The sequence below is a fragment of the Chanodichthys erythropterus genome, chromosome 23 (genome assembly GCF_024489055.1).
Source record: "Chanodichthys erythropterus isolate Z2021 chromosome 23, ASM2448905v1, whole genome shotgun sequence".
In the NCBI taxonomy this organism is placed as follows: Eukaryota; Metazoa; Chordata; class Actinopteri; order Cypriniformes; family Xenocyprididae; genus Chanodichthys; species Chanodichthys erythropterus.
Window position 1 is genome coordinate 9,186,723 of NC_090243.1, and position 18,943 is coordinate 9,205,665.

The window sequence follows — 18,943 nt, forward strand, 5'->3', positions numbered from 1 at the left end:
TGATACATTCCCATGTGCAGAATTTAATTATAATTGAATCAGTTTAATACGAAAGACCTGAGTTCAGGGACTAAATACTGAAATTAGTATTCTACACTTGGGATTTCAAGTGGCAAGAGAGACAAAGATCCAATCACTTTTTATTCAGTTTACTGTCCCCAGACCCAACAAATGGCTTGAGAAAATATCAACCATAAATGTGTCAATAAACATTAGCATGCGACACATCAGCTGCATATCATCTCTTCGATTGTATAAGCAATGCCATTAGATGCCAAGTATCCCGTATGGACAGATTTAATTGTCTGTTTGGCTGTTGTGACAAGTATTTGAAGGAATATCAATGATAGATAAACTTATGAATGAAGACTATTCGATAGTCATCTTAAACAATTTCAGATATCTTAAAATCCAGCTTCTGAGTGACAATTATGTGCTCTGAATAATCTTTTACGAGGACAGGTGGAGTTTTAAGTGCAAATCTGTGGATTAACATCAGATGTCCCTCTCTCTCAAGAGCAAAACAATGGAACAATTCACAAAGATCACAATGCACAGGATACGCACAGAGCTACTGGGATCGGTCCTGAGTTTTAAATGTCAGCAAACAACTGTGGAAAGATAGAGAGAAGGTGTGGGGAGAGGGCAGAACTGAAATACCTTCTGCTATTGTTCTTCCAAAGGTCAAACCCTATCCAATCACAAAATAGTGTGACCCTGGCTCTATGCAGCAGTAAGATACTGGAAAAATAAAAGGAATGACATCCAAGTGTCCTCAACACTGGGCTGCAAAACAGATTTGTGGGAAACATCTGTTAGAATAAAAGATATATATATATGACAAAATATGCAGATAATGATTCGGATGTGCCGAGTAAAGCTACTCGGACTCTAGAGGCTGATCAAATATGTCCAAACTTGGATAAATGCCTTGGAGAATCATTTTCTAGACACTAATGGGAAAGGGAAAAGTTAGCTGCAGTTGGACCATGAAGAGTTGGATGAGAGATTGCATGTGACTGCAGAAATCCTGAAGTCTGATTTGTTTTAAAAGCAAGTTAACTTTCAATTTACTACAATTATCTACTCCTTTTCGTGTGCGAGTTTTAAAACGACTAGCGATTAGAAGAAAAGTATGCAAAGTCCTTTTTTTCTCTGCTAGATGATCTGCTTGGTAGATTGATGAATAATCCATTATCTCTTCCAGGGGAGAAGCTTAGACAAATACCTGCAGAAAGGCTCTTGAGATTGACACTTCTAGAGATAATCCATTGCATCTGGATAAAGCCAGATTACAACCAAATAACATGTAAAGGCATACCATGTGAAATTAAAAATGTTCTCAGTGTGGATTTAGGGATAATGTGACCTCTTTCCTAGCTCATTGGCAGCATGAGCTCAGTATAAGGATGGAGTGGATGGGCTCCTCAAATTGACGTCTTTTACTTGTGATGTAACGCAATAATATTAACGGCTAAACTGTCAGTGGCAGTGGAAAGAAACAAAGACAGTGAGGCCAGGCACAGAAATGGTTTGCAGATACAGTTTTTAATGTATCACAACAATGAGCAACAAACATACTTGATGAACTATTTCCAGAAGAAGTTGTTCAAATACCATCTACAATAAACGTCATTTCAACTATGACAACAGGTCTGTGACAAAATAAAAAAAGTTTCAAAACCATGTTATTACCGTAATACGGTACAGCTGAGACCTCAAACATTACAGTAACAAAAACTAATGAGACTACTCTCTATATATAAAACATCAATAACATTTTTGGTTTAGTTTATTTAAAGTTTTCGCCATAGGGGCATCTTTTTTTATTAAAACCTTGGGGTGCATTTCCTATGTTACCCAGGCGTTGAAAGTACGTATTGTGTAGAATATGATTACGCCTTGATCATCCCTTTGATATCCAGAAGAACAATCCTAATATCAACCTTTAAAAGGTTGTCCTCCTATGCTTGACACTATCCATCCGTAGAAAGGTTTTTTGGCTGCTGTGCAGTTGCAACATTTATGTACAATTACATTATTGGACCATCCTTTGTTTTTTTGTTTTTTGTTTTTTTTTGTTTTTGTTTTTTTATTTTAATTTTTTTTTTCTTTTCTTTGTTTTTTTGCTTTACCAGTCCTTTGTGTGGGAAGCATTCTGGTCCAGGCTAACACCTTAGCGCACGGTGCTAGCTGACAGCTCAGTCTCTAAATGCTGTTCCACATTCAGGGAAAGGCAAAAGCAGAGTTCTAAAAGCCTTTGGAATCAGGACAGTCGCTCATGTTTTGGACAGAGGCAGGATTGCACCTTAGGAGGCCAAGATGTCTCTTGTGAAACACAATCAAAAAGTGTCTTCAGGATTAAAATAAGCGTTAAAATATTAAAAATCCAAATAAGAACATTAAAAAGTCCACAAAAAAGAGAATTAAAAACTGACATTTTACCTTTAACAGAAAAAAAAAAATCACCTGTACAGCAATAAAAAGTAAAATGAAATGTTACTTAATTTCATCGTTTGAAACAATTTTTAAGCATGATTTGATTTAACCTGTCAAACAGTTGCATTACATGCTACTTGTTCATCTCAGAATAGGAATACCAAAAGCAATACATTTTTGCATTTCTTCATATTAATAAATTTGTACCATGCACAGCCAACTACGAATATGTACAACAGCTTAGCTTTCTTTGTTCACGAGCCTTTTACTTTCATACATTAAGCCTTCTGTTACTTTGGAATGAATCACATTGTCCAACTGTATCAAACCAGAAAGTGATTCGTAAAAATAAAACACCCTTGACAGCGTTCACATTCTTTAAGTTACACAGCCAAAAACAAAAGAAAACAAAAGAAAAACAGCAAAGCAATGTAATTCATGATGAATCAGTATTCTGTCTAGTAGGAAGCTGAAATTTATGGCAAGCGATAAAAAAAGTAAAAACAAAAACATTACACAGTAGCAGCATAACGTCATAAGATAATACTTTGTAATCCAAGTATCACTAAATATGATGGAAAATGGTCTATGTTCATGACATTAACAGAAGTGCCCAGAGTAGAATGGAAGAAACAGCCTATCCACTATATGGCAGTGTATAGGGGTAACACTGTGTTCAGTCCTACAGAAGTACAGGAAAAAAATATTCTCATTTTATAAAACAAATGCTTGTCCCCCTTTTTAAAAGCAGCTTTCTTGTTTAAAAGAAGCAAATGTTCATACCATTTTTTCAACACATTTTGTCCAACTTGCACTTTTTCAGTTTCAAGTATACAGTACTACTTTCATGGATGCACCAATTGTTAAATGTCTCTGGATTGTTAGGTGTGAAAGGTCTAACAAATGTGGACCAATCTGCTGCTGAACTACACACAAATAATAATTAAAACAAACAAACAAACAAACAAACAAACACTGAAAATGATATCTATTAAATTAAGATATGGCCTACCTCAAAAAAAAAAGAAAAAAAAAGAAAGAAAAAGAAATCAAATAAGTGCACTATAGTCCAGACACAAGCAAGTACCGTAACAGTATAGCAATTCACAAATGAAAAAATGTCCTATTCACATAATCTTCAAGAGTCTATCAAAACTAGAATTATTACCTCTTCAGAAAAGGGTGTGATGAGAGGTAAAAGAAAGAAGGTAAGAGTTGGCACAGATTATTAGTATATTCTACAAGAAAAAAGGGTGTTGTATATAAATACAGCTTGTGGCAATACAAACTGGCAAACACAGGGGCATACACATGACTTCACCATTCTAAATTCCCTCAGTGGTAAAAGCATACTCTCTCATAGGGCAAACTAAAAGGATATGCGCGTTGTCCTGTAACAGTTATATTGTCTCTTGGTACACTACACACATCAAGGAAATGCCTCCAATAAAGCTTGACATGTTTTGGTAAAAGCCATTTATAAGCAGGCTTCGTTGCTGTTTCAACAAATGAGAAATGTTATGTTCTGACCTGAGAATTTAAAGCTACTGAATTACACCTAACTAAACTAAGAGAAATTCTCTTTGAAAGTTCTGGATCATTATCCCATACAGTACATGCTAGCATTTGGAAATCAATCCAGCTGAGGTGCAATTTGCTATCGTGAGAATTTTTGGCTTGAATCAAGCTCCAAAAGAACTTGTGAGAGTTTTCCTATTCCATGTTTTTGTATACAATATAAGCTCAGTCAAGCATCTGCAACAGTTCTGTCCATAACAAAAATCAATCATTTTCTTGCCAGCATATCAATATGGGAAAAACAATCCTGAGTCAATCTTTTGGTACTGTAATTTTTTGGGTTAGAGAAACTTTGGAACTGCAGTTAAAAGTCTTTTTTTCGTTTAAGCAAGGGATCCGTTTTCACTCCTACACACTGAACATATCCATTCTGATACTACTGAAATTGCCATCTAGGCCGGACGCCGCCTTAGCCTTGACTTCCAACGCGTTATCTAAGTCATCCAGCTTCTGGCTTAACTCACTGTCAGACTCGTCTGAACAACTTTCGGTGGGTAGTGAGGTTTGAACCCCTGAGGTGCTGCACGAAGTTGAGGTAACCGTTGAAGGCAAGGAAAGGGGAGGAGGAGAAGCAGATGGGCAGGAAGCAGCTTTCCTGGCTGAGGCCTGGAAAAGAATATTTGGCCAGGACTTCATGGACAAGTGAGAGAGATGAGGCAAGGTGTTATTAGAAGAAGCTGCAGACTGCGAGGTAGATGTGGTGTTAGGACAAGGGGAGCAGACTGAGTGAGGTAATAATCTAGCATGCTCTTTGGCATTTCTCATTGCTTGTTTGATTGTTTTCTCTTTGTGCAAGCTCGACTGAAGGTGTTGGCCAAGTGCTTCGTTCCCACTGACGGACACGTTGCAGGCTATGCAATTGTACTTGCTCACGGCCTTACGAAGCACTGTCTCTTGTGGATCGATAAAAGGGTGACCAAAGTAACAGAAGGACTTCTGGTGGCGAGCTGCTGAGTCTTCATCAGCAAAAATCATCTGGCACTTTCTGCATATAAACTCGTGTTTGATGGACGGAACGATAAACGCATCTGGAAAGCTTGAACTTTTGGTATTTGTTTGGGGTTCTTCATTTGTGCTTTCTGTTGAAGAGCCTTTATCATCCTTAGTTTCAATAGCCTCTTTTGGTTTGAGAGAGTTGCTCTGTGCACTCGTTGACTTAATAGGGGGCGTTTTCTGCTGCGGTTCAATTTGCTTCTGCTGCTGATGCTGCTTCTGTAAGGAATCCTGGAGGGACTGCTGGTACTGTTGGTACTGCTGCAGCAGGGCAGTTGGTGAAAGCCCAGCGATAGCCTGCGGCATTGCAGGGCCGTAGGGGAATAAGTTCTCCATTCCACACAGAGGAGGGAAGTATCCCCCCTGTACTCCGCCAGGGAGCTGGGGCGAGAAGCAAGACGCGAAGCCAGGGATGAAATAAGGCAAGAACTGTCCCCCTAAGAAGGAGCCTGGGTCACCAGCAATGGCATTCTGAAGTGCTTGCAGTTGTGCTGGGTCCATCTGAGCCTCACTTCCCAATTTTCCTAGCATCGAAAGTGGCGGCGAGGGCTTTTCTCTTTTCTTCACAATTGGGGTCTCGGGACGGGCAGTGTCGGCTTCTCTTTCTTTCACCTTGGGCTTCTCTAACTTCTTGTCTTTCTCTGATTCTTTTATGTGCTGCTCAGTCTGGTTTGCTGCCAAAGGAGTGGGAGGAAGAGGAAGTGCGGGGGGCTGAGGAGGAGGAGGGGGAGGTGTCTGAAGAAGAGTCTTGGTTGGGGTACTGCTGAGAGACATGGCAGGAGAAGGGGTGGCTGGAGTAGGGAACCCAAGCATGCCAGCACCAGGAGACGCTAAAGCTGAAATACAGTAGTATAGATAATATTGAAATATTTGACTGCAGAATTACTCCTAAACTTTGCAAGACATTATTTTGGGGCTCTCCCTCTGATATACTGTTATGGATCAAAACTGTTACAAGCACTTTATCAAAAGAAGGATACAACAAAAAGAAGAAAAGATAAAACCAAGAAAACAAGCACAAGCATTACAGCAACTGAACTTTATGCGTTACAGCCAAACTCAAAGTAAAGTGTTCCACATTGTTACAGTAAATGCATGCATTAAATGTCTCTATGACTCAGTGAATGTCACAGTCCTTCAAAGGAGGCAAATGGGGCAGTTTGCACTAAGTGCATTTAATGCATTAACTGTTCATTAAGATACCGTACTGTGTTTTTGTCATACTAACTCACCAGGTGTATTTGGTGGAAAACCAGGAAGGGAGGATGGCCCATTGACACCAGGAAGAAGCACTGGTGGGAGACCAGATATTCCTGGGTAGGCAGTTGGCAGGCTAAGGCCATGAAGTGCATTATTGTCCACTGCAGGTTGCTGCTGGGCTGGCAAGTTGAGTACATCGGTTGCCTTCTTCAAACGGTCAAGTTCTTGTTGAGCCATAAGCTGGCGGACAGTGGTAGGTGCAAGATAGTCTTTTTCTCGATCAACCTGGTTGCCCAGGGTTTCCTGCACTTTTGCAATGTGCTGCTTCGAGAAGATATGATCACGAATTGAAAGTCTGGCTGTATACTTCACGCCACATAACGTACACTCAGGCCTCGGCCCGTCTGGGGAGCCTTGGCTTATCATGAATGGCTTTCCAATATTTATTTTGAACTTTTTTTCTTTTGCACGGGCATTTTGGAACCAAACTTGCACAACACGTTTCGGGAGTCCTATTTCATTGCCCAGCATTTCACACTCTTGCATAGTAGGTGTGCGGTAGTCACTGAAGCAAGCTTTTAGGACTTTAAGCTGTAGGTTGCTCATTTGGGTTCTAAAACGTTTGTGGCCTGGTCTCTCCCCACCAGCTTTTGCAGACTTGAAGGGATTCCCACCTCCAAATGGACTGGGTGAGCTTGGATCAGCCAAACTTGAAGTCTCACTTCTATCAGCATTATCATCAAAGTCATCATCTCTGGAATTGAAGTAGTCGCTGTCTCTTCCAGAGAAACTTAATGCTGGGCTAACCATGTTGAAAGGGAATCTATCCTCATTTATATCAGAAGTTTGTGCTTGGTTCATTTTGTTCTCAATCATTTTCTCACTTCCATTTATCGTAAGATTCTCAACCTCATTATTGGTCTCATCTCCAGTTGTAACATCACTTACAGCTGTGTTAATAGAGGAAGTCTCATCGAAATCAATTTTGTTGTTATCAAAAGAGGCTTCTGCAGAGCTCATGTTAAGCCCCTCAAGTTCATCACTATGTTCTGCTTTTACAGATGATAAACTCAATAAGTGTTTTAGTGGCATCTCGGAAGGTTTAACTGGAGTGGAAGAAGCAGTTGGAGGCTCACTTTCATTCATTTCAGTCTTTGTGGGCATCTGTAGGTAGTCAGCAAAACTGTACTTATGAGGACTTTGACCTCCATCATCTTGAGGCATCATTGGACTTGGGGGCAAACTAAAGCCTGCCTGTTTTGCCTCATGCCAGTGTCTTGAGCGAATGTGACTATCAAGAGCTGACTTGGCCTTGAACAGTGCCCTGCAGAATGGACACTTTTTGTGAGTTTGGGAAGGCCCAACTGCTCTAAATTGTCCTTTCCTCTCTCTGGCTCTTGTGTTCTGAAACCATACTTGGACAACTCTTTTCTTAAGTCCAACTTCACGAGCAATGTGATCTAACATCTTTCTTGTTGGGTTTGAATCAAGTAAGTATTTATCATAAAGGATCTCAAGTTGCTCTGGAGTAATGGTAGTCCTTAGACGTTTATCTCTGTGATGATCTTCTGCACTGTTATCTTTTTCATGAGATCCATCCTCTTTTTCGTCTAATTTACGTTTCATAGAGTTAGAGTTTACAGCAAGGCCAGAGTTGCTCTGAGTTGGCATCTGAGATAGAGCCCCAGACAGAAGTTGACCAGTCATAAGAGGGTTATTTGGATCAAAGATCATATAGGGCATATCTAGTGGCCTTTCTAAAAACTGTGAGTGTAGGAATTGGTTTTGGGCAGCCAGAAAATGCATGTGCTGGTGCTCCTGCCATAGCTCTACTGTTGGGAAAGCAATTTTGCACTGATCGCAGTGGTACTGTAACATTTGGGGCGGTAGGCTATTGTTAAGAGAAGACAGTGCAATTGAAAGAGGACTTGATGGGAGAGCTGTAGACTGGGGCTGGGAATGGGGTCTTGACATTTGTGGTTGAGGTACTTTTTGTGGTGGAGGCTGTGGGGTTGAAGCTTTGGAAGTTTTTAACTCATTTAGGTTCTTGGGTGTTTGTAAAGGGGCAGTCTCTCCCAATTTTGTTTTTTCATGGAGGAGTTCAGGTTTGGGTGAGGTTTTCCCTACATCAGGTCGAGGTGAAGGCATTAATGGAGAGCTGGAACCAGAGCTGCTTGCTGTTACAAGAGAGGGTTTTGCTGGCTCTGCTGGCTTTGCTGAATTCTGTTCATTAATCTCTGCATATTCTTCTGAGTGGTTTTCATCTCCAGCTTCATCATCCTCATCTTTGTAGCATTGCTTCTTCTGGTGAGTAATGAGGTCAAAAATTCGGGGGAAAATGACACTGCATTTCTTGCATTGGTACTGCATGTTGTTGGTCCTGATGTATCGTTCATTTGTTAATTCTTTCTTTTCGCTATCTTTCGTATCTGCTTGGTTCTCATAACTCTTGCGGGCCTTCTGACGGGCATTTTGGAACCACACCACAATCACTCGTGTTGGCAGGTTGAGCACCGTGGAGAGCTGCTCAATTTCATCATCCTTGGGGTAAGCATTGGTATCAAAGAAATCTTGGAGTACTCGCAGTTGATAATCTGTGAAACGTGTTCTTGATGACCTTTTGTTCGCCGTAGCATCAGTTCTGTAGTACTCCAGCATGTTCACTTGGGATTCAAGTCTGATGTCTTCCAGTGTGGTCATGGGTGGAATGTTGAAATTGTAAGGGGAATCTTTGCTTCTTTGACGTTCTTTGAAGAGTGTATTGCGGAACCAGTGCTTTATGACTTTCTGTGGAAGGCCAGATTTGTCTGCCATTTCTTGAATCTGTTCTTCGTTGGGAGAATTATTGATGTCAAAATGAGCACGGAGGATTTTTAGCTGATCGTCTGTGATTCTGGTGCGAGGACGCTTGAACTGAGACTGCCGCAGGAAGTTTGGATCCAGTCCCAGTTGTTGTTGACATAACTGTGTGAGGTCAGAAGATAAAGAGTCCATTGTTGGAAGCTGCAGTGCAAGCTGTGGGGGTAGCCCAGGGTGCTGCACTGATTGCATCATCAGTGGTGGGAAAATTGGCAAGTCAAGAGAAACAGGGAGCTGCACTTGAGGAGGGGCAGTTGGTGGTGGAGGTGGTGGTGGTGGAGGAGGAGGAGGTGGTGCTTGCTGAGTTGTTTGTAGAGGTGATGGAGATGGTGTCTGTGATTTTCCTACAGATGTAGTGGCAGGGAGAGCAGTCACTGGGGCAGGAGGCGGAGGAGGTGGTGGAGGGGGAGGTGGTGGGGGAGTTTCTGGAGATGCTGGGTTTATGGGGTACAGCTTGTCATATGCCTCCCTGTACTGCTGTGCAAACTTCTCCAACTCCACATATGGAAAGAACTGCCCGTGCACATGTTCCTGATGGCTTTTTAGAATAAGCATGTTGGAGAAGAACTTTCCACAAAGCCCACACTCCAGTTTGTCAGTCAACTCTTCCTCTCTGTTCTTTTTCTGACTTTTCTGTCTATTCTCATTGTACTGAATAACCAATTCAAAGCCAAAATTCTCTAGTAATGCTTTAGCAGCATTACCTCTAGCTCCTGAGATGATGCGTGGTGGAGGAATTAGAGGTTCTGAAAATTTAGGCTTTCTGGAATCTTTAGTGTCTTTTGCACTGTCAATATCATTAGCTATATCATGCTTTGCTTTGCTCTCCTGCTTTTCAAGGTGCTCCTCAGCATCTCTGGACATCTGAATCTCAGACAGTGCAATATGGTTGGACTCAGTTTTAGGCTTGTGACTCTGCTGCTGTGCTTTCTGCTGCTGCATTTGAGACTGCTGCTGCTGAGCCTGCTGCTGAGAAAGCTGAAGCTGTTGTTGTTGGCCTAGCTGATGTTGTTGCTGCATCTGCTGCTTCAGATCTTCTAGGAATGATCCCGTCATACCAGGCATCCCAAACGCAGCTGAATGCAATGCGAGTTCAGGGCTGATGTTAAATTCTGCACCAGGGATGTAGAATGGGAAGAGGAACTGGGGCTGCTGGAATTGCAGTAGAGCTTCTGGTGTCATTGGGAAGTGTGGGAAGAAAGCTGGGTTCAGAAACTGTGGCTGAAAGAAGGCAGCTTGCTGCTGGAGCTCATGCTGCAGTTGCATCTGAAGCTGTGCTGGTGACTGGGTTGGTGGGTGGGTGGTCTGCACAGAGATGTGATCAGTAGTTTGTTTCATGGTAACTTCTTTGGCATCTACAGTGTTTTCTTTGTTAGAGGATACTGGTGCACTTGCAGAATCAGTGTTTCCCTGATTAAGTGGAACAGGGCTTTTAGATGAAGTACTTCCGCTGCTACCACCCCCACTACTGGTACTAGTCTCCATTTTGGCGGTTCGTGCTTTTGTCTGATGAAGTACAGACCTCATGTGAATCTCCAGGGTTGAGCTTTGGCTATAAGCAACGTTACAGATATTGCATTTGTATGGTTTGTTGTCAACATTGTTGCTGGTCTCCTGGGGAACTGGGCTTGAGGCCTCTTGGATAACTTTCTTTAGCTTATGCAAATGTGAGACAGAATTGTAGTGAACAAGGAGAATGTTCTTTTGGGTGAAAGACTCTTTGCATACTGTGCATTTGTATGGACGTGAGGGGTCTAGAAATTTTTCCATGGTGAAATTAGAACCTTTCCTAAAAGGCAAGGTCCGCTTTGGCTCTGAGCCCATATCATCAAGCAAGGAGCTGCTGTCACTTCCAGTCGGACTGGCCTTCCCTTCTTGATCAAGTTCCTCATCTTTGTCTAGCTCGTGCTCAAAGGCTTGTGCCTCTTCCAGAGCCCGCATCTCACTCTCAGCTATGTCACCATTTAGGGGTAGGTTCCCACAGAGTTGCTGCACTTCGGCTTCACTCAGTTCAGGGTGACCAGTCTCCAAATGCTTTCGAAGGGCAAGGAATGTCCTGAAGCTGCGCTGGCACAGACTGCACATGGTGGCTGCACGGATGGCGTGGTACTGGGAATGTATTTCAAGCTTCTGCATAGTCTTGAAAGCCAGGCTGCAATGGTTGCAGCGGTATTTGTAGACGTGGCGATCAGACACTGAAAGCTGCTGGCGCTTCTGAAGATCACCAAGATGCTCCTGCAGGGAGTCTGGGCTCTTCCTGTCTTGCCCACTCGCTTTCTTCCAGTCAGGTGCCTCAGAAGCCTCCTTTGGTGGTTTGAGTTCCTCATTGGAAAGTTCAACCTCACTTTTGTCTTGGCCTGTGCTGCTTTTCAAATCCTTAGAGCTGTTTCCTGTTGAAATTCAGAGAGAGAGAAAAAAAATCAGAATTCTTCCAAAGAATTTTCATTATAATGGATTATTGTTATGACTTTTCTAAGGAATCCTCTGTAATGCGGTTCATACATTTCAGATGACACTGTGGCTGCATAAATGTGCTTACCCATGGGTTTTCCAGATCCCTCAGGGATAACAGCTGAAGAATCCATCAAAGATGGGACTTTGTCTTGTAATGATACAGACAGCAAAGAATTGGGCACTGTAACATCTGGACCTGCAACCTGAAGAAAGAAAATATATAAATAATGTTATATCAGTGCCTTAACCGAATCAAATAAACATAAGATAAACAATAAACATAAATAATACATTTATAAATAATACATTTATTCAAAATGTTAAGCTTGTAAACATGAAATACAGGGACTTCTAAAAGATATTTTTCAAAACTGCTGTTTTGTGATTTTATAAGTGGAGAATTTTCCAGTTCATAACATATTCTTTGGAGAATAAGCTAGGCCTGGGAAGTGCTTATTCAAGTTATTCCCTGCCAACACCGCCAGAGTATGATCTAGTTAGTAAGGCTGTCAGCTTTGGTATTTCTTTCTTTTTTTTGGATTTAAAAGAAATAAATGAATGCTGCACATACTGTCATAAGTAACTTCTCCACACAGTCTGGAGCCACGCTATGGAGGTGGGTGAGATGCAGCTGCAAGTGAATCTTGTTGCTGAGAACATCCTGACACAAGGGGCAGCTGATGACAGGCTGCATGGAATGCTGGGACATGATGTGCAGCTGTAAACGGTTTGCATCCTTGTTACTGTAATTACAGTATGGGCACTGCTGCACCTGAAAAGACAAAGTTTATCATAGCATTGGCATACATTATAGCACTGCTCCGAATGACTACTTATGAGTGATGCTGCAACATGAAGCCTTAAGAAAATCAAATTTCAAACAAAACAAGTACGGCTCCAAATGTCTATAAAATTAAATTTCCTCTAATTCACTTAAGTTTTCATTTCATGTAACTTAATTAAAAAACCTAATCAAGTGAGTAAGTAAATGAACTAACATGAATGCCTAGAATTTCTAATCAGAAGATTACAAAGGATGTTGACATGAATCATTTCTCATTACACGAAGTACATTTAAACTGCACCTTCTCACTACCTGTTTTAATGTAGCCCTATCAGAAATGGCTCAGCAAGTCCTGTACCACTCAGACAGGGTAATGCTTTATATATATATATATATATATATATATATATATATATATATATATATATATATATATATATATATATATATTTTTTTTTTTTTAAGCGAATTAATATAATCTAATCTAGGAAATCAATTTATACACAAAGATGGCTCAGTCTTGTTATTAAGCCCCATTTTTGCAAACAGATCAGAGTAACTAACCTGCTCATTGGACAGCGTCTTCTCTTCAGCTGATTTAGCCCTCTTGGTTGGAGTGTCATTTTCTTTCTCCTGCTGAAGCGACCGCTTCCCTGCTGTAGCAGTCCCCAGGGTTTCTTTAGCCAGTGTATTAATTCCTGTGAATAAACAGATAGGATATCTTCTGTCACAAGCTTATTCTGGAAATCTCCTGACAGAGTTACAATGAGCCTTACTTTAATAAGACGCCACATTTAGGTAACATAAGCTTATTGTTAGGTATGTAGATCTGATAAAAGGTTATTGGGCAACTCGCATTATGTGAGACTCAGATTATTTTATTAATAAGAAAAAATCTTCAAAAAGCATTTAAATTGAATTACACCTCAGACAAATTGTGTATTGATTTTGAGCATGAATACTAGAGGATCCAGCAAAAATCTATATTCACAAAAGCAACCGAATGAAGATATTCACAAATAAATAGAGGTTCGAATTCATTGTTATTGCATTGCAGGTCACGGTACCATTATGCAGTTCATTTAGGGGATATAGACAGCCAAATCACCATTCCTAGCATCCCCCTGAATGTCCATGCCTCACACTCTGTATTAGAGGGGGTTGCCATGTTATTTCCATTTTAGCTGTGCTCAATTCAGCAAATCAGCCCCCAGTTGTATTTAGAGTATGCTGCGCAGAGTGATAAATCTTTCATTACCCCTGTATCCTCAGATACAGACAGTGTCCCAGCCTCCTCAGTCAATGCAATTTATCCTCTCGCTGCATATGCAGTGCACAAAGAAAGCTCTGCTCGCTGTTCTTCACTCTAATCTGGTCACTCTAGGCTAAATGTGTGTATTACTCTTATGAATCAAAGCTTAGCAAAGCAGTCATCGAAAATGGATGGTAAAAAGATGCTGGAAAAAAGGGAGAGAGTATTTTTTTCTGCTTTGTATTTATTTAAGTATATTTCAATATCTGCTGCGTGTTCATGCATTTTAATTCTTGGCATTACAAGGCATTCTGCTTATTTTATTGTGGTCTTACATATCAGGAGCCTGACATATTAGCCTGCCAAAGAAAGTGACACAAGAGGGGGGAAAAACCACAAGGGCGCAATACAAATTTCCAAGAGTATCAAGAGTATGGTCTGCAGTCTCAAATAGCTAGGTAATCTTTTTTTTCTCTCCTGGCCTTGATATCCCTGCTGCGTTGGGTGTGTGTGTGTGGGGGGGGGGGATGTCACATGCATTTCATAACAAACAGAAAACCTCATTTGCGAGGCTCCCCAATCTCATTGCTGTACCGCATCATCTGACCTTTTTTCTCCCCCTTCTGTTTATTACGAGGATTTCTAATTTTAACTTTCAATTTTCACCATCTTCCAGTCAATCTGCAACTAAATTATTTCCCGGGTGAGGAGGTGACTCCTGGACAACTGGGTGCAAATACATTTCACAATGCAATGAGGCCCCTTCCATTGATTGCCATCATATTGAATGTAAATGTATGGTCTGGGGGCTAATCTGCTCTGCATGAGGATCCATCTATATGATTTATTTTCTTAATCAACACGCTGCTTTCATAAACATTTAAAGTGCATTGCAGATGGACACAATAGGCTGTCAGAAATGAAACGGTGAGAGAAAATGAGGAAAGAAATAGTAAGAAAAGTAATAAATGCTCAATTTCTACTGAGCATAAGGCTTTGCTGATTTGTCATCTAAATTAACTATTTGAATATTCTAAAGACTTTATACATACATACACATACATACAGTATATACATATATATGTATGTATATGTATGCACACACACATTATATAATGATTTAACAATATCTCAATATCTACACAATAGTCTTTATGTTTATGTTATGTGTCAGAACTCAGTGGCTAGGCTCTTTGTGTAGTCTGTACCTCACTAAATGAGAATGCCCTTTTTCTTTGTCTACAGACACACACACACAGTGCAATGAAGCAATAGAGAAAATAATTGTGACACCACAGCCCCCCTTCACATCCGAATGACAAATGTCTTTGAGAAGCAGGACCTAGCTTGATTAGATAAATCAAACTGTGATTTATGATAGTCAAGCTGTTTGCATTACAGGGACCAGAGCCGTAGACAGGACACCCATCTTTATTTACAACTGTCAATGGGATTTTTAAAATCATGCAACCTACGCAAGGCTTCTTTAAACATCTCTGTTTAAAGAAGAGGAACAACCAAACTAAAAGAAGAAACAATAGATGATCTATCTGGTCTTCCTCACTAAGTGAAAGGCCATTTTGAGTCCTGTTCATTTTCAGCATTTAATTTCATATCTCATAGCCCCATCTAACATGAATAAAATTTTACATGAACAAAAACTGGAGTAGTACGGCCTCACTTTGAAAGATCTGCACAATAGTACTGTGCGTTTGTATCTGACAAGCTATTTTATCTCAAAATTTCTTTCCCCTGCAAACGCCAATTACACAGGACTTGCTTGATAAAGGCATCATAAATTTACTATTCAATTTACTGGTCTTCAGTCCAGCCAGTCTGGCTGAGGTGACAGGGCAATAAATAAAGCAGGACCCTGGGACGCTCCGAGAACTTTAGTGATTTACAAGGACAAGAGGTTAAGGTTACGCATTAGTGTGACCTACAGTTCAGCAGATAACATTTGAATACCACTCTCTAAATTCTCAGCTTGGACACTGCAGCCCTGCTTTCTCTTCGCACTTGCAAAAAAAAAAAAAAAAAAAAAAATCTGAGTCCATCAGCTTTACCATCGCACTTCAGACGAGGCGTAAACCGAAGGATGTCATATTTGGCAAATCCTACAGGACTCTCTGAATTGATTATGACAGCGACAGAAATCATAGCTGTAGGGCTTCAATGAAATATGCAAATACTTTTAATTTATTTTAATCTAATATCTAGAAAGACAGAAATTGAATAAATGCTCATTTCAGAGCTGGAAACATGCAAATGCTAATGGTAAATATGCAGAATTTGATCTGTCTTGCATTTTATTTAATTCAGCTGCATTATTTTAAATTTCATGAGCAGCTGATTTGAAAACAATATTTAATTTCCCTGCTAATTTACAGCAGGTATGCAGAAAATGTTCTTAGCAATAATGACAGCTAATTTTCATCTTTGCTTGTGTTTGCTGAATTATCCCTTTACCCTAAAGCCAACACACACTGACATGCTTCCGTGCTACATCTAAACAGAGCACAAAGTAATCTGGAGTTGATCCAGATTAAGACATTTGCATGGAAAATGCAATTTGGATTATAATTAATCCACAGTGACACTAGATTAAAATGAAAAAGTAAATGGGCTGTTTTGAGAGATGCTGCCTATGAAGATGAATATTGTGAATATCTCTACATATAATCTTTAATATGCAGGAGCCTGGTGTTTTATATTCCAACCCACATTAGGGATTTATTCCTTTAGACCAAAAACACATTTAACATATGGGTTCAACAGAGCAACCCCTAAAGCCCATTCTGACTGCTCCTCAAAATAATGGATTAAAAAAAAATCTAAAAATCAAAACAACAGCCATTTGGGGACAGATATTTTCTAATTTCAATTTAAATACTGCAGCCTTAAAAAAAGGGAAAAGGAATCATCTCAATGCAAAAGTTCGCAAACATATATTCACATTAAGGTTTAAGAACGCTAGTTTAAATGGGACCTGCATCTCGACCGCAGCGTTAAATGACGCCGCATGTAATAGGTCATGTAAATGCATTGAGTACGAACTGCCTCAGACAAGCCTGTCATGGCTATATGGATAAAAGATAAACGACTGGCTAAACTAATAGGCTCTGTCCTGTTTCAGCATTTCCTCTGCTCCATTGAACCCAACATTATGTAGCTAGGTATGGTGTGCATGAAAGACGCCTAATGTAATATTCATTTCGACCATATATTTCCATCTCATACATAAAAAAGCACATATGAATTCTTATTTGGCGAATCAAATATAACAGAGCCTTAGGTAGTGATGCCAGATGCTAGCTCAAGGGGCTGTTTCCTGATCTCAACACAACACTGTTTTGTAAAGATTGTTGCCTTTGCTAATGTGCTACCAGTCAGACGTGTACGCAGATCTGCAGTTTGAGGACAATGAGCTCTAATAGGTGGTGCGTTGCTTGAATTTAAAAAAAGGAAAAGGGTTACAAAACTAAACACTTGAGCGCTATCTAATCCTATGCTTATACAAAATTAATATGTCATCAGAGGAATCGCAAGAACAGCAAAGATTAATGAAAGGCGCTTAAAAATTACAAGCGTACAAACTGATTTGATTAAAAAAAATAATCTCAGTGGTCACTGTGGAATATTCTTTGCCTTTATCCACATCTCTGCCATCAGATGGCTGTGATTAAAATGGGTCAGCGGGAGGCTACTGATAGCATTCACATGCAACCCACACATGCAGCTGTTATTAGCAGGAAAAGCCCCATTGGAAGAGAACAGTAGAGGAAAACAGGTAGGAGTAGTGTGTGTTAGTGACTAAGCGACACTGATGAGAGGGTACCAGGGAAAAAAAGACCAAAACTAAAGGTCTTACTGGAGTCCTTCTCTGTTGTCTTGCCTTCTATGGCGTCCCTCTTGCTCGAGTCTTTGTCCTCGGCCGCGGCCAATGAGGAGGCTCGTGGGGATTCCTCGCTGTCTTCACCTGGTTCTTCTACAATTGAACACAGGAAGGGCACTTGGTTACCCACTAGAGGTTACGGTGATTGCTTTTGAATCGTCTCTGAACACACCAAACACTGCTGTGTGTGTGTGTGTGTGTGTGTGTGTGTGTGTGTGTGTCTGTACATACACAAAATATACCACAAGACACTGGTGCAGGGAATTCGTCTGGTTTCATTAAGCCTGGGACACAATGAAATATGAATGTTCTTCACACACCTCTCCAGATTGTTAGCACTGGGCAGATTACATGGAAATTTTTCTGTAGGCTCAACCACCTCCACCTCCCCCCCTCGTGTTTAATAATTCTGTGTATCTTTGCAGCACTGCCAGTGGATTAATCTGTTTATGCTGTTAGGTGATAGGTCGAGGCCGTGCGCCTCTAATCCCTGAAAGGCCTACTGTTCCCTTTCATCCAGAGAGCATTTGTCTCTCACTGCGCTGATGTCACATTTTAATGAATTTTTAGCAGGCTGAGTAATGCCAGATAACCACTCCTGTCTTTCCCCCTCCACCCCATGCAGCTTCCATCACACGGCACACGACGGGGGAAGAAAGAAAGAGAGAGAGAGAGACAGAAAGCGAGAGCGAGAGGGAGAAATAAACATATTTTGGAAGACCCCGCGAGAAATGAAATAAATTAGGACAACATGAGGCAGGAAAATGGCGTTCAAAGTGCTGTGCTCATCCATTTTATAAAACCTTAATAACCATATAAATTGACCACGGGGAGGCAAAAAGGTCATCGGTATATTTGCATACAATCACTCAAGTCATTGTTTGGTAAGCAGAGGGGCCCCGACTGCAGATACATGATATAATTAACCCTTTAAAACTCCCCACACGGTGCTGGCACCGACGTTTTAAGTGCAATACATTAAGTGGAAATTATATACAGCATGAAATTTTCATGGCAGATGCTGGGAGTGATTGAAAGGAAAAATTGTGCTGCACTCTAGTCCTGATGTTTTATTAATAATATTCTGACAACAGGATGAAATATCTCCTGTCACTGCTGGCAGCCGGCTGCAAAAATTGCTATTTTGGCGCACATGCGGTGACGGTGTGCTCTAATACATCCTGCAACAAAGGCACTGTCTGTGTGTGTGTGTGTGTGTGTCATGTGTGTGTATGTAAGACAGCTGGAGGGTATCTTTAGATGTACATGCCGCATTTCTACAAAAATAAATGGCATAAATTGCAGCGTTTGTGCTTAAGGAAGCAAAAAGCTGTGGTGTTTTTTCCATTAATATACAGAATTTTTATTTTATTTTTTATTTGAAATAAAAATAAAAAACTTAATAATAATAATAACAACAACTAAACAATATAATAAATTATAAATATTAATCTTAAATATATACACATTTCTGCACAGTCATATAAAT

The 18,943-nt window shown here is 40.5% G+C and overlaps 1 protein-coding gene across 2 annotated transcripts in view; it reads right to left on the minus strand.

Moving 5' to 3' along the window:
* Positions 1 to 1,537: 1,537 nt before the first annotated feature.
* zfhx4 (zinc finger homeobox 4) overlaps positions 1,538 to 18,943 on the minus strand; it is a 73,245-nt gene continuing 55,839 nt past the window's right edge. Inside the window, exons 5-10 of one of the 2 annotated variants that reach the window (XM_067378669.1) lie at positions 17,431 to 17,547; positions 12,872 to 13,005; positions 12,095 to 12,295; positions 11,609 to 11,726; positions 6,243 to 11,459; positions 1,538 to 5,846 (exon numbers count right to left, since the gene is read on the minus strand). In XM_067378669.1, the coding sequence (XP_067234770.1) occupies positions 4,366 to 5,846; positions 6,243 to 11,459; positions 11,609 to 11,726; positions 12,095 to 12,295; positions 12,872 to 13,005; positions 17,431 to 17,547 (7,268 nt within the window). In that variant the 3' untranslated portion in view covers positions 1,538 to 4,365. The remainder of the gene's footprint in view (positions 5,847 to 6,242; positions 11,460 to 11,608; positions 11,727 to 12,094; positions 12,296 to 12,871; positions 13,006 to 17,430; positions 17,548 to 18,943) is intronic. The other variant, XM_067378670.1, reaches the window with a different exon arrangement.